A 22,010-nucleotide genomic window follows, 5' to 3' on the forward strand; every position below is an offset into this window, starting at 1 on the left:
GTTTCCATTGCAACAACGTAACGCAGTTATCGGAAGTCTGCTTCTTCTAAGAACTTACAGTAACAATCAGCATTTAAAATGTTTGTTCACACTTACGTTTACGTCGCACTGTGTACGTCCGTTTGTTGCACTACAGCTACCGCCGTACTGATAATCCCAATATGATGGTACACAAACAGTATCAAGTTACACCAAGGTTAGGAAGGACCTTCCGGCCGCGTGTGGAATCTACGCGTTCCGTATGAAGCACTTATGGAAAGAGACGGCTGTCGACTCGATTCAGGATCTACTCGCGAATGTATCGTATCGTAGGCACCTTTTTTTTACACGAGGAATAGTTCGTATTCGGCTAGTACGTTGGATAGTCACCACGCGCTAGGAACGATGCTCGGTTCCTGCGAGCGTGAGCGCGTGCAAAACGTAACAGACACCGACGAAGGCCCACGTGCGAGTGGCGTGGAGTAGCGAGTCTTCCGTTTGAGTTGTCGCGGCTACTGCACGGCGCTACAGTTCGCCAACTTCTTTGCCAGTTGGTTCGCCACGGTGCCTCCGGATTGGCCGGCATTTATTCCCACTCCCGTACCTCCGGATACGTGCGCACGCAAGCAGCCCCATGCCCAGGAAATACGAGCGCTGAAATTCAAAAAGCAGGACCGATCGGTGTTTTCACGCGGTACACGATGACGACGACGACGCTGGCTGGTTTCACGGCGAGATATTTCTCGCGGGCATGGCAGGGTAATGACTTGTTGCCGGGTGATCGATTGTCCTCGAGAGAGCACGTGTGCACAGCGGGGACCCTGCATAATCGCGGGCAAGTTGTCGATCTTTTCTCTTCTGGGGTGTTTGTACTTTCTATAGATTTTCCTCGGGGATCCATAATAAAGCTTATGTTAATATATATTTTTTGTCTTTTGTATCAACTAAAATTTTCATGCAAAGCTTCATGATTTTATTCTATTGGACAAATGTACATAACAGATTTATGAAATTTACAAGGCTGTATAAGTGATACTTACAAAGTCACACAAAGCCTAAAATACTTATAAAATATAATTGGAATTATTGTTAAATAAATGAAATTTGGTTATATTTGTAAAAACAATTTTAATACGTAAACGTTATCTTATTAATTGCAACTGAATTCTATTTTTGTCGTTCCAATTTCTCTTTTAAGAAATATATTCACGAGATCAATCTCTTAATCTATACATCTCATTTATTTTAATGTGTATAAAAATACATTTCAATAAATGCACATTTATGTAGCATTTAAAGGAGAATTAAGAACTAAAAGAATTTTATTAGAGTGGAAAATTGGAAACATATATTTCTTTTACTTCGCGAGAATTTCTCCTACGAAAGTGCATAACAAAGCGAAACGATTCTGTGGGATCTACAAGGCGAGGCGGTGATCCGCGGAAGAGCATCAGCTGTTCGAATTATTATCGTTGTAGACGACGGCAGATGTTCGCTGGCCTGAAACGCTCTCCCCCGAAAGCTTTGAAACTCGCTGATCCTTTTTCTTTCGAGCCGGTGAAAAACTCACGAGGAAAGCGCACCTTTTCGACGGACAATTGCAACGCACACAGAAAACGAATGCATATTATCTCGAATTATTAGAATGCAGGATATCCGGCATCCCGCATTGTATAATTATCTTTTTAAAAACTATATCAAGAATCTCAACGCCACGTTAATCGTTATCTCTGTGTGCCTAAAGAGTGCATAATCTAATGTACTCTTTAACAAACAATAAAATGTTAAATAAAGTGTAGCATTATTAGTAGATCTACATAGAGGCTATATTTATTCATTTACGGAAAAATATAAATTTATTAAAATTTTGTTTAGCAATTTTACGTAGCTTCATGCATTGATTATTATTATTAATGTATATTAATAATATTGGAAGAAATTTCATCATGTTATAAAAATATCGAATTTTCATGTTGAAAGATGTAGAAATTGTCGCGAGTTCATTTCAAGCAAATTTATTTGAGCACAGTCTTAACACGTTGAGTAAAAGTTCAGGCATGAATTTTACTACATTCTGTCCCTCACAGTGACAGGTCAGTTTGATCTCATCGGTAAAGACAGCCAAATTACGATTATGTTCTTATGAAAATCAATACGAAGTAATCTTCATGGTGCTTCTCACACGCGTTATGCAAACAAATCCCAGTCGTAGATAATCGTAAGGAGTTTTATTATACGGGGCTTCCGGGGGCAGGCAACCAGGCAGCGATAATTCGTAGCTGCCCAGCTACGTTCCCTGACGAAGCTCGGGAACATCGCATTGTTCGAAACCTGCCGTTACTTACGTGCGATGGAATACAGGATATCATCGTCCGTCGCGTCCGCGCTCGAAGGAGACCCCATAGGTTCGTGGCACGCGCTGCCAGCTGCCCCACAGCTGTCTCTCCGTCGTCCCCCATATATGAGACCAGGGTTCTTACCCAACCGTGGTGCATTTACCACACCGAACGAACCGTTTCGCTTCTGTGTGCACGACGCACGTGCATACGACTCGGCAATATTTTATTAGCGTGCACGTCGCGACGAGTGAAGCACCCTTTCGAGTCTTCCTAAGAAACGAATCTCGAGAAATACCTGATCCGAAAAGCCCGTCAAAATACTCTCAACACTTTCACGAAATTGCCATTTCAATCGCATAAAATTGTAACCATTATTAACGCTTTCATAAATCGCACTTGTTAAACACGTAACGTTTAATTTACTACTTTTAGAATTTCTGATTTAATTGTATTTTTATAAATGTTATTAGATCTTGAATGAGAGAGATAATCTTCCAAATTAAATGCAATCAATAAAAATATCTGGTGCGAAAAATTAAAAAAAAATATACCTTAACGAGACTCAATGTCACACGATTATTTTAGAATATTCGAAACCTTTGAAATTCGAGTAAAGAATTACACACGTAAAAGTTTAATAGCTGCTATTTCCCATACGAAATACATGCTGAATAGCATGTATGGTGTCACTGAGAGGTGAGACTTAACATTTGCGGTTTCTCATCCGGCTCGACCGGCGCAGTCTCGCAGGAAATAGTCCTGGAGTATCCTAGAGGATACAGGGCTATTGGGTTTCGCGTGGAAAAAAAAAACGAGATCGCCGGCAACAGAAAGCGGGTATGAGAAGAGGAGACGTAAGTGCTCGCACGAAAAATAAAAAGGTCCGTGAAGGGGAAAAGCGAAGTGCACACGCGAAGAACCGGAAATCCCAGGGCGTTCAACTCTGACACCCGGTATAAATTTAGATTTAAAGAGACCCGATCTAGTTCGATTTTGCAGATACGTACGTGGCGCGATTAATCGTCAACCTTGGTCTAGTAAAGCATCGCCGAATCTTACACGATGTATTCGTCATCTCGTCTAGAATTATTCTCAATGCTCGAAAGCAAAAGGGTTTTGCGTATGTGTAGTTAGTCGAAATCTAAAAACTAAACGTTGCTGCAACGTTCGGAAACTTCGTTGCTACTAAGATTACGAACAATCGTAAAATTGCAAATCGTTAAAATTATCAGAACCGTGCTAGACTATTCATTCGTGGTGCGCAGAAACGCGTTAAAAAATACGAATAAAATATTTCGTGCTGCGAGGCTCGCGTGGCGACGTGACACGTTGAAGGGACGTCGTCGCTTGGCAAGGCAGACTATCTCAATCATAGTAACTAGCTCGAGAACATTTTGCAGATATCGTCCAAACGGAGCTTATTACGCGAGAGCCATGTGTTTTGAAACGAAATTATTTACGACACGCCCGAGAGAAATGGGCATTAAATCGGCCAGCCACGTGGCGCTCGATAGCATCGTCGTTTTTAAAGAAAACTTAGCACTTCCGCGAAGGAAGCCGATCATTTCCTATCTCGTGTTTATTGCACAATCGCGCACGCGATGCCGGCACGGGGCTCACCCACATAATCGCGCCGCGAGCTCACGGAATCGCCGGGCGACGTGCCACTCCGCGCATCGTATACACGCCCGTCACGCCGAGAGTGTAATGATCGAGGGAAATTACTGTAATCGCGACTGTGTCAGAGTTTCGCGATTGATTCACCCGCCTGTAAAGCTCCCGTCTTTCGCACGCACTTCGGGACAGGGGCACGCGCGCGACTTGTTGAAACGATCCGCTCGTCGCCTGGATGTGTTAAGAGCGAAAGCGCAACGACGACAATAATTAACTATCCGGCTATCACGCATATTTGCATACCGTATCTGCACACTTTCCATGTTTTTCCGCATTTTCTTCAACTTACATTTTCTTCCAATTACGCAATAATCTGTGTCTCAAGTTTAATGGCGTTCCTTTCAATTGTAATATTTTTCGATATTTGTATTACTTGGAAAACGACGGTAATATACATTAGGAGACATTTTTCTGTGCTTCCTGTGTTCTTTTAAATATCACTTTGCTTATGTAGTTGCGAGTCGAATGTCGGTGCGCAGTTTAGATTACGAAAATCTGCCGGCTGAAAAATTACGCGCGAAAGCTGCAAAGTACCGGCGTCTTTAGAGACACAATACCAGCGGTTGGCGGCCTTCTCGAAATAGACGAGAAGCCCAGCCCTCCAAACTCGTCCGAAAATAAAACAGGTTTCTTCCTTGCGAGTAGCGACGTCCAATTGGTCGAGACTCCGACGAAACAGTCATTTATTTATTACTCGATGTTTATTTCCGATAGTTGTCGTCGCCGTTGTCGTTATGCCACTCACGCTGATCAACAAAACTCGAATGCCATTAGCGGATTATCGTTTTATCGATTGACTTGCACAAAAATCAATTCCATACAACTGTGCAATCCCGTGAGCAATTGTTCAAACAAGTTAAACTCGCGTTATCAAGGATACAAATTTCTCAGAGTGAACGTTCTCGTGAAATAAAACTACTTTTAATAATGCGTCGCGATTGACTTTAATAATGTTGTCAGTTATGGATTCGATCACAAAATTAAATATCTGCAGTGATGTGATTTAAAAATTTGTAGATTACGCAATTGTCGAAAAAAAATTTTTTTTTCTAACAAGAATGTAAATAATTACTTAAAAAATAGAAAAAATGAGAGTTGTGCGCATATTAGCAATTAGATTCTTGGCTGTTACAAAATATAATAAATTATTATGTAACTTTTACATCACTTTTATTACATAAGATATTGCTCCAATGTATACATTCTTTCAAAGAATATGTCGTTAACTTAAAGTAATTTTTCTGTGTTGTAATTAAGCTTCAATAATAAAGTTGTATACTAATCATTGATATTATACAACTAATTTATAAGAAATTATGTATTTCTTAAAAAAAAAAACAAACATGAAATATCTAGTGATAATTATATTTAAACTAGGAAAACTATCATAAATCAAAATGTAATTAGATAAAATTGACAGACGATATATTTCAATAATTGACAGTACAATATATGTGTCTGTTAGGTTGCAAATATAATAGTATAAATGGATATTAGAAAATATGATATAAAAAAAACTTTAAACACTTCATCTATATCTTTTTAACGTGGGCGTGCTTCTTAATATATAACAAATAAACTTATATATAAAAATAATAAATTATAACAAAATACCTCAATTTTGTCTGAACTTTACAAAACGAAATATATCAAATATTTCTAAAATTTTTTATAATTCTAGTATAACTGACTCGAAAATTAATTATAATGCGTCATAATAAGCACAGTTAGATATATGATAAATTGTATAGTTTTAAACACGCTATTAAGATATCTCTCTCTTGCTCTCTCTCTCTCTCTCTCTCTCTTGATCTTATTCATCTTATGAATTTAAATTTTTGTATAATAAGCAATTTCTTTAATTGCGAAGATTTAAATTTTTACAAGTTCACCATGATACAATTCACAATTTGATGGAATTTCACGAGCTTTATCTAAATCTTATATCACGGGTTTAAAGCCATCGCTGATATTTGGCGGTTGATATCCCGAAGGATACAATCGGTTAAAGTCCGAGCCTGCATATTCGTTTGTATGATCGGACGCGGAGAAAGGTGGATTAGGACCCGAATAAATATTATATTTATCGTCGGGATAAAAATTAGCGGGCTGTTCATACGGTACGTTGTAGCTGATCTGACTGTACGGTTGCAACGTCGTGAGCTCCACGTGATGTATATTCTGTGGATACCCACCGTAATATCCTGGGAAGTGCGGATGACCATATTCCTTATGACCATGATGATGATGGTGGTGGTGGTGGTGATGGGTTGTATTTGAAGGTGAATTTGTCGTAGTTGCGTTATCAAATATGGTCTGATTCGCAACTCGAAAATTCAATGTTTCTCGCAAATCGGCGGCATTCGTTTCAAGATATTCACGCTCTCTGGCCATTCCTTTCAAGGTGTTGCTGTGTTTTCGCTGACTCTCTTTGCACCTGCTTATCGTACCCTAATGAAATTTGTTAATAAATTAACGTGCAATACGTTATTGCGAATTAAGCGTAAATAAATATATTTTCGCAAGAAAAGGTATTTTATATCTTTCATGCATATGATATAACATAGAAGTAAATCAAACGATATTAAAATCAATATTATCATTTGTTATTAGGGATATTAGGATATCTTTTAACGAAGCTATATTGTACGCGCCTCAAAACAGGAGCGAGGTAAAGTAAAAAAATATTTTTGTTGCGATGAGATTAGCGACTGGACACGCGTGACTTTATACAAGATATCGCTCCGTTTAAGAGCCAATACTTTAACGCGCGCGTATAAGCCTTTATCTTGGCACGTACACATTGCGAGTCCAAATAAAATTATGCACACACGTCTAGTCATTCACATGGAAGGTACGAAGGCGTAACGACAGATACGATGAAGCCTTAATCATTTGTCATGTGAACACATGTCGTATAACTATGTTATTATCCGAGCATACGCGATAAGATGACCTGTTCTCACATAAATAGATCCAAAAGATATGTGTCACACAAATAACTTGGAAACTTTAAAGCTCGCTTTGGGATTTTTAGTACGTAAATGCAATAAATATGAATAAGCGATTAATATAATTGGAGAATTTATGTGGTACAAATATATTACGGTACACGGATACTTTCGCGCAATTAATTGACCGTGCGGGTAATCGATGTTAGAATTTTTGAGAAAGCATGATACCCGTTGCTGAGTGAGATGCGCAACGAGATAAAACGTCGCGTGGCTTTCCGCTCTGATTTCTATTTGCTCATCGCGGCGATAACTGAGATCTATTACATCCTTACCTTCTCTTCCGCGTTTCGATCGACTTCGACTCGCAATCTTTTGCGATCGTCAGCCCCATTGGCCGCGTTCAACTTCTCCGTATCTGTATAATCCTCGTTGTTCTCCGCGAGATCGATCGGTCGGTTGTCCAACAGGTTTATCACTTGCGGCGTTAAATCGTTCTGCGGCGTCTGGGGTTTCGCGGGGTCTATTGACGTGAGTCCGAGCGAACCGGGATAAAAAAACGGATAAGGCAGCAAGGGAGTATAGGGGTATTGACTGTAATAGGCGGCGAAGTATGGTGAGGTTTTCGAAGAACCTAGGTTTATACTGAAGGCTTGCGGCATTTTAGCGATACTCTTCATGCCGGAGGATGCCGCGGTGGCCAATCCGCCGAAGCTGAGGCCAGTTAGAAAGGCCAAACTACTCAGAAATCGTCCTCTTCTTTTGTCCGCCACGGTGTTCGTGTTGCTCAGATTCCTCGGTTCATCCTCTACTTTCGTCGGTTTGCGCCTCGATAGACTGATATTTTTCCAAAAGTTTTCCTTCTCAATTATCGCATAACTGTTGTTGTTTCTTTCGAGGAGCACGATATCTTCCGGTTTAGCGACCTTGGTCGGAAGTGTGTCACAATACACCTCTGCAACAAAAAGAGTGGTTAATTGGAATCGGGGAGATGAATCAAACGACGTGGCCACGGAACCGACGTCGAAATATTCGCTCGAATGTCGAATATAATAGTTGTTTACCACTGCAATATACAGCGAAGGCTGTTAAAACAATGATGAGGGAGCCCATCGTTACCGCGTCGTGATCGGAACGAAAATGAGGTGACACCGCATAGACTGCTCTAACTAAATTAAAAAGCTGCGGGTCGCCCCCATGCTTGACTTCGTTTCGACTTTCGAAAGTGTGTTTGGAAGATATCATTATAAGTATGCTAATAACATCGATCTAACCGTGGTGATTACGCTTCGTACGGAAAATGTGGGCTATCGATGCAGGACGTCTGAGATTATTTAATTGTACCCGACTACTTTCAAAACTTTCATATTCAGAGAGGTTTCGTGTGTTCGGATCATGCAAACGCTTTGTTAAAATTTACACGGTAGCTTCTTTTAATAATTATATAAATTAAGGTGATAACATATTATTTAAACAAAAATCTCAATACGAGTATGTTACATAACTTTATAGTTTTTTTTTTCTATACTGTGATTATATCCTTTTTAAAAATTTGAAAAATAAGTTGTATTAATTTCTAATCTTTTGATCACTTGAGTTACATTTTTATGTATTATAGAGAAAACAGTATAATCGAGAATTTCTTTACGGTTATTTTTACAGTTACTTTCAATTAGCCCACATCAGGTATTTTACACGTTGTACTCATCTGTTTGAACTTTCACTTTTTTTAATCTTTCCATTGTTTATACTTACGTAACAACGGTATGTGTTAAACAAACTTGTGTTAAACAAATTTTGGTTCAACGCCGAATAATCCATCTGATGTGTGATCACATTATTATGAATATTGACTGATAACTTTCTGTGAGAATTCAAATAAAGCGCCATTTCTCTTCGACGCGCATGCGATCTTCAGGCTTCGCCATTTCTCACGCGATTTAGCGTCAGTCCAGAGCAGTCTCGAGACCGAATGATACGTTTCCTAAACAGAAGATGACTGAACAAGACGAAACTAATTCGAGTGCGAATAAATTCGATTTGCCATTCACAGCTCCGGAGAAACAAAAGGCCCGTGCGATTCTGCGGGAACGTTTTCTGCGTGTCATTAACGGCATTATCGGTAAGAAAGTCCGCGTTTTCACTTTGTCTCAAACTAGAAAGAATCAGGTCGATTTCCGTCGGTAAAGTCGACGAGATATTGAAGTAATTTTATCAAGTATAACTCTCGCAAAGTCGCGATTTTATTGTGACTTTGACAAACGAAGCAAAATCAAATTTAATTTTTTGCAGTAAGAAATACAGGATAAAATTCAAACTTACTACTTGTGCAGGCAATATCTATCGCAAGGCATTATTCAAGAAAAGAATATTAATTACAGTTAACATTTGTTCACGGAAATGTCAATAATTTCTTAGATTACTTAGCAATTGTCATTACCAATTGGTATTCAAATATTATAGGTAAACCAGTAGAATTTTCTTTATACGAAAATACACAAGTGTCAGGCGAATTCAGAGGTTGCGACATCGAATGTTCCAAAGTTTTCGTAAGGAATTTGAAGACACCACTGGGAATGATTCCGGAAGCCATCCTCCGAACCAATGACATAATTTGTTTGGACATAGATATTAATATCGAAGGACAAGAAGAGTGTGAGAAGCAAGTAAACACTGCAATGTCAAATGTGTTGTAAAAAAAAATTTATTTTTTGTGTTTTTTTAGAATAATATGTAAACGTAATTATCTATATTTGGTAACCTACGATCGACGCATATTTAACATTGTGTTTATTTCGGAAATAATGCGTCTTAAGTGGTCGATTATTTCCTTAATGTGCCTATTCTTTAATACCACTTGCTGGAAAAAAAATAATTCCAATTTTCATCGAGATTTAATATAAGAATTATGCGTTAATGTGGATAATAATCTTATTCGCCTCACCTCCATAATTTCCTTCCTCTCTTCACATGTGAGTCTGTAAGCTTCCGAAGTCTTCTTTTCATCAGATTTCATGTCCCATTCTTCCTTCAATGGAATTAAACTTTCTATATGCGTGTATTCCATTCCTTGCAGTTGACAGTTCTCGTTACATTTTTCGTATATCAGTCTCAGACGTTTGAACATCATTTTGATCATTTCCAATTGTTCATAGACTTTCTTCTTTTTTTCGTTCGCTATATTCGACCCTTGTGTAGTACCTACACTTATAAATATAATAATGCGTATATAAGAAAAATATATTTAATATTTTAATTTTAAATTAGAAAAATAACCATTAGGTGGTTGAAGAACTTTAAGAGTTTGGAAGAGCTCTAAGGTACGACTGACGATTTCCTGTATGGTCTCTTGTCCAAATTTACATAAACTAACGGTGTTGAATTCTTTATTCTGCTGTTGTCGCGGTGGTGGCTGTGTGGATACTGGTACTGGTGTCTGTGGTGTTGTAGCCTGATTATTAGTTTGATTATTTTGTTGAACCATTGCAGCCTGTTGCTGCTGCTGTAATTGTAACTGTTGCTGCTGCATCTGCTGCATTTGTTGTTGCATTGCCATAGACTGTTGCTGTTGTTGTTGCTGTGCCAAGACTTGTTGAGAATTAGGCATTCCCATGGCATTAGCTCCAACATTACCAACACCTACTCCAACACCAACCCCCATGCCAAATTGCTGAGAGCTCACCATATCTAAAACAATCATTACAGGATTCCTTAATTTCTAGTTTATAATTTACTCACAAAATTTTGTCTAGTCATTTTATACATATTAGAACGTACTGTTGGCAAATCTCTTTGTAAGCACTAACTTAAATAATCAATCTATTTTGTTATCGTTTTCATAATTTTTCAACAAATTAGAATTAACCTTTTGTAGGCACCATTGTAGCACACACTTAATTCTTACTCATTTGACTGTATGAAATATGACTAACAAAACACCGATGTCTTTGGACTAATAAGTTCTCTGTCACTTCTCTGTCAACAATTTTTTTTTAGGGAGGGAAAGCTGATCTTTTCTGTTTACCATTTATGCAATAATTCAAAATGAAAAAATTGCCTGAGAATCTTTAAATTACCACAGTGTCTACACAGGATTAATAAAAATAATTTATTATTTCGCAGTAGTTAACAAAAACTGAAATATGTACTTCATAGTTGTTTAAAGAATCTAAATGGCTTCAATTTCAAATTACTTGAAAAAATATTGAATCACTTAAAAATTTTAAATTGTTCAGGGAAATTAAATCAAAACACACAAGATTCTGAACTAGAAACTGTAATCATAATATTTTGGGCATTAAAACTCTTTAGTTTTTCACGTAACATTGAGACATAAATAGTACTGTCAAACAAACATATAAAAATAGACATGTATCCATCTCATATCACAACAATGTGATATAAGATACATATATCAAAAACAAATGGAAATGCTGTAAATAGGAAGAATTATTTAAATACTTACTGCCTTGTTGTGGGCCCATCAAACCAGAAACCATTTGTCCGCCACCAAATTGTGTGCGCATAGCAGATTGCTGCACATTGGGAAACCCAGATAGGAAAGGATGCTGTTGGCCAGCCATGTGTGCGGTCTTATTTTTAAATAATACTTGTCAAATGATTAATATATCCTCTAGAACAGAAATCAACATTACCAGTCAATTGTCATTTTGAGGTTATATTACGTTGCACATGCCGGCAAGGCGTAGACTTTATTTACGGATATTATTTCCATCAAGGACAATTTGCAATTAATTTTACAATTTCGTACTACTACGTAATTTATGTGAAAAACGAAAGAAAACCTCTTACATTGTCTAATTAATCGTTAATGATATCGTGTTTTTCTTAAATTTTTAACGTCATTTGATTACCTGATTAATTATATTACTAATTTATCCAGCAATGCCACGTTATTTATAACACAATCATGTGGAAATCTTTCTTCGATACACGCATGCGAAGAGCCGTCAAACGAACGCGTTTACTCTAGTCACGTGAGAAAATTGTCGAATGCATCTCTCACAATCAGTGCATTCGTGATACGCGTTACAAAGGCAACACAGTAGCTTTTATAGTTGCACTTGTGTGCACTTTCTACTCTTTTTTTTCTTTTGCTTGCGACAATGTTTCGACAATATGATGTATACTAATAATGTCTATATTTTATAAATGATGATATGTCGATATTTCATCAACGCAATATATCAGGTGACAATATATTATTACCTACTACTGATAAAATGTATTTCTGTAATATATTTTAAACCATCCATCAAAATTTCAATTCAAATATTGTTTGTGAAATTTATAAAACGTAGATTTATTTATTTTTCAAATTTTGTTATTGTTGACAGAATAAATTCTACTTTATCAACTATTAATATTATTATTATTATTCGTTACCATTAGAATATTTCAAACTTGAGTAAATATTTAACTCTAAATTTATATTTAAAAGATAAATGTAAAAATAAATATTGCAGTAAAAATTTCACTAATTATTTGAATGTACAAAAATTTATTTAATGCAGATTAACATTCTATGTAATTGACTATTTTTCATACAATTATTATAAAAAATGTACAATAGTGAGATGCTACAGTTCTGGCATGAGTTTTGGGCTGTACAAAAGTTTTAAATGGCGAATTACGTACCCACAAACAAGCACGTGAAGAGTTGTGACAGCTAACGCACTTCTAATAATTCTAAATAATTATTATGAATAAAAAATCCAAACGATAGAGAGATGCTGTGACACTGTGGCGAGTTTTGGGCCCCAAAAACATTTTAAAAAATGCATTGTGTCGCCATACACTAGTTTGTGAAGAGTTGCAGTCCCTGACCCGCTTCTGATAATAATAATTAATTATTGTAAATAAAAAATTTATATGATAATAAGATGCTGTGATACAGCCGCAAGTTTTGGGCCCCAAAATTTTCCAACAGCTCTCGACATATTAAAACGACTTCCGAAGAGTTTCGGTCGATTCCGATATTAGTTAATCAACAAAAAATTAATAACTTCCGAAAAAGTCGACTTTTCGCATATATGGGTGAGATGCTGGTCTTTTTCGAAGAGTCCTGTGTACGAAAAAATATTTTTCCTACAGTTCTCAACGTATTAAAGCGCGTTCCAAAGAGTTGCGGTCGATTCCAATGTTAGTTAATCAACAAAAAATTAATAACTTCCGATAAAGCTTAGATACTTTCAGATTTAGACAAAAAATATTTTTTTGTACACAGAACTCTGGAATATAAACCAGCATCTCACCCATATAAGCGAAAATACGTCTTTCACACAGATAACAATTTTTTTTTAATTAATAAATAATTGACCGTATATCTTTGGAAGGCGCTAATATGTTGAGGACTGTAGGAAAAATATTTTTGGGCCCAAAACCCGCGATAGTGTCACACCATTTCTCTATCGTGTGGATTTTTTATTCATAATAATTATTTATAATTATTAGAAGTGTGCTAGTTGTCACAACTTTTCACGAGCTTATTTTTGGGGACGTAATTTGCTATTTGAAACTTTTTTACAGCCCAAAACTCGTTCCAGAACTGTAGCATCTCACTATTGTACATTTCTTTTAATAATTTCTTATAATTATTGGATTTTAATTATCAGAACTATTCACTGAACCTATCTAGACTTTAAAACTCCATGGATTTTTACTCTCCCACCGTTAACGATTTAAGATACGGTGAGATGCTATTTAACGTTGTCGGAAGTTAGCATCTCATTTCTTAAAATTGCGATTTTTAAAGTAAATTTGACAAAACTGTTAAAACTTATCATGAACTATGCAACTTTGCTGGATGCTAATTAATACGCAGTTTAATCGTAAGATGTTTACACTGAAATGCTAACTTCATACACTCGACGAACGAGTCAATTCATTTGTATCTGCTGTTTATTCGCCTTCACTTTTCAGTATTTGTGTCTCGTCCTGATTGCGCTCGTATAAATTGCGACTCAATGAATCGCGCGTAAACCATTAGAGCTGCGTTCAGATTCCTCACCCGGGTGCACTCAGGCATCATTCCACCCTTGTTTAACATTCGATAAACAACAAAAATAAAATGACATCTGGGTGCACCCGAGTGAGGAATCTGAACGCACCCTTAGATAGGAAAAATTTAAAATTTGTGTACGCGCGTTTGCCACTCATCCTTTCGCCAGGTGTGCCAACAGACGCGATTGACGTGCTTACCGAAGTATTGACTAACTGCTTGTAGGTACGTTGGCATCGTAGTGTATGTTCACGTGTAGAGAGAGCGTATGGCATCTCGAAAAATCGTATCAGCTAAATCGTGGACATGGCCATTCACAGATTTTTTCTTCTTTTCTTCTTTTCGATTTTCTCGTAAAATCTATCCTATCCAAATTTTTTTATGCGTACTTTTATTCTACAGAAGGATTGCGATTATCTCTTTTTTGTCATTGTATATAGAATATACAATTTTATAATCTTCTGATGCAGTCTTCGTTGATCAAATGCACTATGATTTTAGTTTTTTTAAAAGCCCGGAAATAACAGTAAATAATTTATCAGATTTCATTGCTGCAATAGCAGCTAAATAACCGCGTTCTAATGTTGTATATGTATCTGTCTGTCTTTTTGAAGCAAGAGCAAAAATGTAAATCAAAATCGATACACATATACAGTCCGTATGCAAGCTTCCCTGTACCCTATAAGAGCTACAATATTCTTAGAATATTACACAAATATTATTAAAAATTAAAATAATATTAAAGTAATATTCCGAGAATATAATATTTTTTAATAGATATTAAATCTAATATTTCAGGAATATTATTTAATATTAAATAATATAGTGTTATAAAGTATGTGTGATTTCCGATCATCAGTTTGTTTCTTATTTGCCATGGAACGGAACTTGTAAATGCGTAATCAATGCAAGCCAATGACAAACACTATTCCGGCAGATCTCATATAAGTGATCTACGGGAAGGTTCTTACGATTGATTAGCGCTAATTGCGCATTCCGTAATTTCTGCTCAATGGGACATAGGAAAATACACCTTACAATTAGCTGAGCGGACTCAGCGGAATGAAGCCACTACCAATCACGAACGCAGTTCCACAGTTCCGTCATTCCGCATCCCATGTGAGCGCACCCTAAAGGATAAGAAAACAATAAATATTAGTATACATTTGACAAGAGTTCCAGTTAGTACTATTAAAAGTTCTACCGATGATTGCAATTAAAAAAGAAAAAATTTACGCGATTAATATTTTTTTGCACTCAAATATTAAACATATATACCACGACACTTAGACAAAAAGTACATTACAATTAAACAAATTTATTTAACTTTGAAAAATTCGATACGATTGATCCAAACAAACAATATGTTTCCTTAAATATACATGCGTTTTGGTGTTTGATTAAACAAAAAAAAAAAAGATTTTGTGGGAAGCGGGGATAAGGTCAGTGCACAAGGAGCTAAGGCGTGGAACATAATAGTCCAATTTATCGTTCTTCGGCAACCTTGTTCGTTCGTGCGTTCACGCAAGTTTAACTTTTTCCGTCAGTATCTTTCGCGACACAGCCGCAATCGTGTCGCAGATGCGGTTGTTCGCGCCGCTTTCTACCGAGGACCAATTCACACTTGAAGAAAATCCTGTTAGCTTTGTAGAACAATGTTAACACGCTGGTTAACGCTGATTTTCCTGCTGTCATCGGCTTTCATTCTGATAAGTAGCGATGGGTTATCCGTGACTAATGTCGACACGGAAGAGAAATGCATAAGCACTGACGCAAAGGATGTTAATAATCATCTAAAGGGAGAATCTGATTCGTTACCTAATTTTAATAATTCTGAAACGTTGATAGAAAGTCAAAAAATTTTAACCCTTTTGAATCATCAATAAATAAATAGCTCTCGACATAAGGAGAATGAAAAAAGAAAAAATGTTTTTTAGAAAAAAGGATTGTTTAATTGCTGCTTTGTCGAAGATTGCTAAAATTCGAGCATTTGAAGAAGATCCTTGTTCAATCAGAAATTTAATGGCAAACGTTTACAATGCCGTGCGAGATAAATCCCCGTGTTTACGAAACGAAAGTTTTGCAAAAAATATTGGAGCATCGACATTTATTGACGCAAAAATATCCTCGAAATTATCGTACAACGGCTTTTCCGACAATCCATTAGACAATGAAATCGGACAAGAAAGTTTGCGCTGTCGAACTATACGAGACGTTTATATGCCAGAGATAAAAGAGAACGTTCCTTCCTATGCGCGTACATCTGAAGGCAAAACGTTTATTCTCTCGAGCAAGAGATTTTTGCAGGATCGTATAATAGGAATAGTTTGCGCGTCAACATTGATGATGACGCGCTTCATAAATTAAACGATCCTGCCACGACTCTTACAAATGGTCGATTCAACATTATTCCAGCTATGCTAATTTTAAAATCTGGACATGATAACTACGATACACGTTTTACACGAGCAGTAGAACGTTGACAGTGAAATTATTGAGTGAGCCTGCTCGCTTTACTTGATTAAAAATCACTGACGTTGTAATTAACAATTATTAACTAAATAAGCCAATTAAAATGTGTAAAGCATTTATGTAGAAACAAGATTATAACAAAATCATTAAATAAACTTTGTATCGTCATTTAAGATTCAATTATAACATGTTACTTTTTTAATGATCTTTTGTATGCTTTTAATTAATATTACCTGCAACATTGATATATGCATATACAATTCGATCATGTATTTATATAAATAAAGTATAAGTGAAGTATAATACGAAGAGTATTGAAGCTGTAAGGTCTCCTTTTTTCTTGGAAATGAAAGCAAATGTAAAAACATTCGACGCGTCTTAAAACACGCAGGTATTCGCTAAGGATAAGTAAAAAATTGGCACCGCTTAAAGTTGAAAGCGATACCATAATTAATGTTCCTTGAAGCCGGTGTGCCGCCAACTTTTTTATTTATCCTTAACAAAAAGACACCTGCGTGTCTTAAAATTAAAAAAGTTTTTATTTGCTCGCGTTTCCGAGAAAAAATTAGAATACACTTGAACGCCCGTTGTATAAAAAGACAAATCGATATATAAATTTTTATTCACTATTTTGAATAATTTTGCGATAGCGATTTTATTAGAAACGTTCTAAAATAACTTTACACAATAATTTTATCCTTAACATAATTTACAATGTGCAAACAAACTTTACAAACTTAGAAGCAGTAACAGTCACTTGGAAGACTGTGAAGTCTACAGTGTAGTATATTCTTTATGATAACATAAACAATAAGTCATCTCATCATAAATAATACAAAATTATAAAAATGTTTCTCTCGTTCAGCAAGTGGCTTGCGCTTGAAACTTATTGTTTTTTATAATATACAGATGTCTATAATCACATTTTTCTTCCATTATAAATTTCTTTATACATCGAGATTTTATGATGAATTTTTTATACTAGGTTAATTACGTCGCAAAATAACTTTTAGAAAATATTTTTATTTTAATTACACTTTAATGTTTAATATTAGCAATCGAGACAATTGCAAAAACATTGTGACAAATGCCTTCTCAGGAACTTTCATTAAGAAAAATTCAGAAAATTTATTCTGAGATTTTTTCGAAGAATTTACGGTTGAAAAAGAGGTGATTTGGGACATCCGATATTATTACAACAAATAAGTTATAAAAGAGTTTATCTTAAAAAGCTTTGATTATCTGATTCGCGACTTTGTCGGTAGGCTGTGTAAAAAATCTTTTGTTTTATTTTTTTTTATTAGCTTTACTGTCGTTTGGCAAATCAATGGGTGACAGTTTATCTACATTCGACAAAATTGTTGCTGGACCTTGTATCTTAAAAGGTGGTTCCTGTTCATTGGCTTCAGCGGTATTGTCTGAAGATTTCAAAAAATCTGTAGTATCTTGAGGTATTTCTAACAGATTTATTTTCGTACTAAGGTCTGTTTCCGATTTTTCTTTTTCAGCTTCAAATATAGTATCTTTGTTAGTTTCAGTTTCATTTGGCAAATCGATAGGCGATAGTTTATGTACATTAGACCAAAGTGTGGCCGGACGTTGCCCTTTAATTAATGGTTCCTCATTCTCCGCCTCAGGTATAGCGATATCTTGATTCGATTGTAAAAAGTCGGTGTTTTGGGGAATTTTTGGCAAGTTTGTCAAAGATTCGTCGAGGGGAACTTGCACTTTTATCGGCGCGATAAAATCGTTTGTTTCATGTCGATTGTGCGTATTTTTGGGTGATCCAAAATGTCTGGGATATGGAGCGTAGAGATCATTCGGTTTGGTCTCCTCTTTTTCGACCTCAATCGCCAATTTTTCCAATTCTTCCTTTTCTTCGTCCGAGAGTGGATTGTCCTATAGAATGTTTTACGTAAATTTGTTAATTTACATATAACAAATGTATGTAGTTTTTTGTTGAACATACCTTGTTGCTTTATCGACATATGGCGACACATCTAAAAATTCCATTTACGTTGAGCTTTACTTGTTATTTTAAATTAGAAAAATTAAGATTAAAAATTAAGAATCAATATTATTTCGAAGAAATAAAAATTGACACACACATATATTATAACATTTGTTAAACAAAAAAAAATCTTGTATAAAACGCGTATTTTTTAAACTGGCATTATCATTTGTAATTTATTTAAACATTTGAATTGTAAATAGACGAAGCGATTAATCCAGACAAGAATATACGTTTTCTAGAGGCTGTTAAAAATAAATTAAAGATATTTACGCCTTTAGTTCTGTAATACTATGTATCGGTTTATAAAGCTCAAGCATGCGTAGATTGAATCTTTAAATGCGTTGCAGCGTGTCGATGAAGCGACAAACAACGTCAGGTAACTCAAAGAGATTTTTCTTTTAGATTATACGCGGACGTCAAACGAGATGGATGCATCGAAAATGCGTTACATTCAAATTAGCAATGCCACTTCTTGGAATTAAACGCTGTTTGCGAAGGATACAATTTACATGAAGTAATCTTTATTTTTAATAGTAAAAGTATTATAGGATGATAAATGCTTATTGAGTCATTGATGAGACTTTATTCATTATGGACAAGAGCCACTGTTGCGTATTACTCTGTGAAATTCCTTTGAAACTAAAAGAAATTATCTGCTTTCCAAAATTTTCTTTGAAAATTAATTAATTTTGATTAATTTCGTGATTATGATAATTAATTATTTGTTATTTTTATATTTATACCTTAAACGCGGGCCGTTTTCTAGAATCCTTTATCCTAGATCTTCCTCGATAACGTCTACGTGGCCTGTTTTCTCTATCATCGGGCAATGTATAAATGCTTAGAAGCTTTGGTTTATTAGGATTCCTTGGATCGTTGACAGAGGCGAATGAACGACTTTCCGCCGCTCGAGCGTGCAACGGATAATCGTGTTCCCTCTTCGGTTCTTCCAGAAAAACGTTTACATCATCATCTTTGAAATTGTCAGACTCGTGAGCGAGTGTGTGGTCTATCTTCTGCAAACTCTATCGTATAATATGAGATTAACATCTCTGTAAAATTTATCTCAATTCACGCGGTATTTATGATGAATTCTAAAGATAAATCGATATTTATCTCCCGTTTTTGTAACAAGTAGCAATTATTCTCGTATGTGCCTCTCGCATTAAAGGCGTAATTAATTGAATATCGATACCTTAGCCGAATTCGTTGTCTCTCCGAATGCTTCGGCCAACTCGGGATTTATTCCTTCCAACGGTTCGTCTCCGTATCTTATATAAACGGGAATGTATCCCGGGATGCTTGGCAAATATTGTAGGGGACTCGAATCTAGAAGAAGTCGAACACTCTAGTTGAAACTAGGCAATGAGAAACAATGTATGCTTAATACGGATGATTGCGCTGGAAATGCTCACTTGGCAAGGCGAGCTTATTGGCTATGATAGCAATGCGGATATTTAATCGCGTGCATAGGGATTAGCTAGACTCTAAGCGCTCATTTAACCATCATCTGTGAATAGATTTGTTACCATAAGCTATAATCAGTTGACTAATTTGAATAAGTAGCCTTTATCTCTAGTACGACATTTTTTTCCACTTAAAAATTATAAAAATAAAAATTATGTAGTTTTTTGAATTCTCGATTTGCAATTTATTCTGTAATTGCGTTTACTTTAATATAAAATTATCTCGGACTAATTCATGAAAACGTATTCTTTTTGATCTTCAAAAATTCATTTTTATTTTTTTACTTTAATAATCAATTGCAGATTCTGACATGTTTTCTTAGAAATAATTAATTTTGTATATAGTTATTTGTAAAATTAAAATTGAAATTTTTATTTATTAATATTTTTTCTGCTTTTAATGTTAATCTTTGTCTAAACTTATTTTAATATTTATTTATTTGAATTACTGAATTATTCAAACATTATTAAATAAAACTCATTGGAAAATAATTATGAAATAACTAAATATTAAAATAAATTTAAATAAAGATCAATTTGCAGAAAAAAATTTTAGTAAATAAAAATTGTAGTTTTCTTTAATTTAAGAACTTAAAATTTTATCGATATTTAATTCATTAAAATACTTTAGTTTTCACGTATAATTAAAAAATGATGCACTTGAATTTAAGAGATTTTTTTTACTCATTTTGTCATTAAAAAAAATATGCTTGCCGAATGTTTTGCAAATTTATCATGCTCCTAAAATTTATTATTCGCAAAGTGTCTTAAAATCTTTAAAGAAGCGCACTAGCTATAATCCCGAATTATGATCACTGCACAACACTGATCTTCCACAATGCGGTTGAATTATCACATATCAGTGGTCGTCCGGGCGGGAATCTTGAACATCGTATTTACTCACAGGCATAGCCAATGAGAGGTACCAGGAGTGCCAGAAGGGAAATGGCCCTGGTACCACGCAGCGTCCCGGCAGCCTGCATCTTTGAACGGTACTGGGCCCCCGGAGCACGGGGCTCTCTCCTTTATATGTATGGTCCCCTACCCTCTAGCTAATGCTACGGAGAGGCCCCTCGGGGTTAGCATCGGTTCAGGAACGCCGTTCCGTTAATATCGAAACAAAAAGTCGAGCTCTCCTTTATTTTCGGCAATCGAGCCAAACGAGCACAACTTATCGCAATTCTCTCCCTTTGCGCGCCGGTAATGATAATAGGTTTCGCGCGACCGATTACTGTGTTTTACGCACACTGTACGAAGTTATGTTAAATGAGTAAATCTTGCCCGCTTTTATGTTTATGAGGGATAGTTTTTTTTTAATACGTTGAAAGAATGATTTTGCTGAAGTATATAAAAATTTAACTGGATACAGATCTAAAAATAATTTTGTTGAATCATTAAAATAATTGTGAAGGATGTTTAAGCAATATTGCAAAAAGTTTCACCATGCTAGCAGTCAGTAACGTCCTAATTATTTTGATGGTTCAATAAAATTATTTTCAGATCTGTATCTAGTTAAATATATACATAATAAATTTATTTGTAAAAATACCTTACATGTCATTTCCGACTTATGTATCTTATATATATATTTAATTTGTTATATGACCTAGCAGTTTACTTCGAAATCACAGTAAAACGCAAATTTTTACATAAAATTTTACATCTCCTGAATGTAGGAAAAACATTTTTATCTCAAACATCCATTATTACCAACAAATCTCTGACTCGTAAGAATTGATGACACATATGGCAACGTGCAGATGACAGATTTCCTTTTCTTCTCGCAATGACGAAGCAAGCATTTTGATAGAATCACCTTGCAATAATAAACCAAGAACATTCTTTGAAATACGACGATAGAAGTCGTTAACTAATCAAGGTGTTGCCACTAAATGCCGCGAATCCTTACTTACTTCGGTAGAATCCAGACTGTTAAAGTTTACGTACATTAAACAAGCATGCCCACTCGGTGAGGTAACTGTATCGCCTTTTTCTCGCTGTACTTCATCTCCTGAAATCTTTTATAAGCACGTTACTACACCATATTGCTATACCGCAGCTCCGTTTCGTAATACGACAGTATTATCCATTTTT

General features: G+C 35.6%; 5 protein-coding genes and 1 pseudogene across 9 annotated transcripts in view; 2 read left to right on the top strand and 4 right to left on the bottom strand.

Moving 5' to 3' along the window:
• LOC105196353 (RNA-binding protein 24) overlaps window positions 1-963 on the bottom strand; it is a 30,847-nt gene extending 29,884 nt beyond the window's left edge. Inside the window, exon 1 of one of the 4 annotated variants that reach the window (XM_039447780.1) lies at window positions 97-963. The gene's annotated coding sequence lies outside the window, so the exon portion shown is untranslated. The remainder of the gene's footprint in view (window positions 1-96) is intronic. The other 3 variants (XM_011162261.3, XM_039447778.1, XM_011162263.3) reach the window with 3 other exon arrangements.
• Window positions 964-5,056: 4,093 nt separating this feature from the next.
• On the bottom strand, window positions 5,057-8,642 carry LOC105196402. The gene is made up of 3 exons (XM_011162338.3): window positions 8,008-8,642; window positions 7,279-7,898; window positions 5,057-6,443 (listed from the first exon to the last, which is right to left on the bottom strand). Exons 1-3 carry the CDS (start codon window positions 8,186-8,188, stop codon window positions 5,934-5,936), a joined length of 1,311 nt encoding a protein of 436 aa, XP_011160640.2. The 5' UTR covers window positions 8,189-8,642; the 3' UTR covers window positions 5,057-5,933.
• A 218-nt stretch (window positions 8,643-8,860) lies between these two features.
• LOC105196355 (gem-associated protein 7) lies at window positions 8,861-9,860 on the top strand. The gene is made up of 2 exons (XM_011162266.3): window positions 8,861-9,065; window positions 9,407-9,860. Exons 1-2 carry the CDS (start codon window positions 8,939-8,941, stop codon window positions 9,637-9,639), a joined length of 360 nt encoding a protein of 119 aa, XP_011160568.1. The 5' UTR covers window positions 8,861-8,938; the 3' UTR covers window positions 9,640-9,860.
• On the bottom strand, window positions 9,632-12,076 carry LOC105196354 (mediator of RNA polymerase II transcription subunit 30). Of its 2 annotated transcripts, none has more exons than XM_011162265.3 (5): window positions 11,818-12,076; window positions 11,409-11,576; window positions 10,220-10,630; window positions 9,888-10,144; window positions 9,632-9,803 (listed from the first exon to the last, which is right to left on the bottom strand). In XM_011162265.3, exons 2-5 carry the CDS (start codon window positions 11,524-11,526, stop codon window positions 9,705-9,707), a joined length of 885 nt encoding a protein of 294 aa, XP_011160567.1. In that variant the 5' UTR covers window positions 11,527-11,576; window positions 11,818-12,076; the 3' UTR covers window positions 9,632-9,704. The 2 variants fall into 2 exon arrangements, with proteins under 2 accessions (XP_011160567.1, XP_039303715.1); XM_039447781.1 differs by lacking the exon at window positions 11,818-12,076 and adding an exon at window positions 11,756-11,773 and having other exon boundaries at window positions 9,669-9,803.
• A 3,388-nt stretch (window positions 12,077-15,464) lies between these two features.
• LOC120357616 lies at window positions 15,465-16,447 on the top strand (annotated as a pseudogene).
• A 593-nt stretch (window positions 16,448-17,040) lies between these two features.
• Window positions 17,041-20,940, bottom strand: LOC105196357. The gene is made up of 4 exons (XM_011162267.3): window positions 20,821-20,940; window positions 19,646-19,779; window positions 19,194-19,475; window positions 17,041-18,335 (listed from the first exon to the last, which is right to left on the bottom strand). The coding sequence occupies exons 1-4, from the start codon at window positions 20,897-20,899 to the stop codon at window positions 17,724-17,726; spliced, it is 1,107 nt and encodes a 368-aa protein (XP_011160569.2). The 5' UTR covers window positions 20,900-20,940; the 3' UTR covers window positions 17,041-17,723.
• Between the last annotated feature and the right edge of the window lie 1,070 nt (window positions 20,941-22,010).

This window comes from Solenopsis invicta, chromosome 4, assembly GCF_016802725.1.
Source record: "Solenopsis invicta isolate M01_SB chromosome 4, UNIL_Sinv_3.0, whole genome shotgun sequence".
In the NCBI taxonomy this organism is placed as follows: domain Eukaryota; kingdom Metazoa; phylum Arthropoda; class Insecta; order Hymenoptera; family Formicidae; genus Solenopsis; species Solenopsis invicta.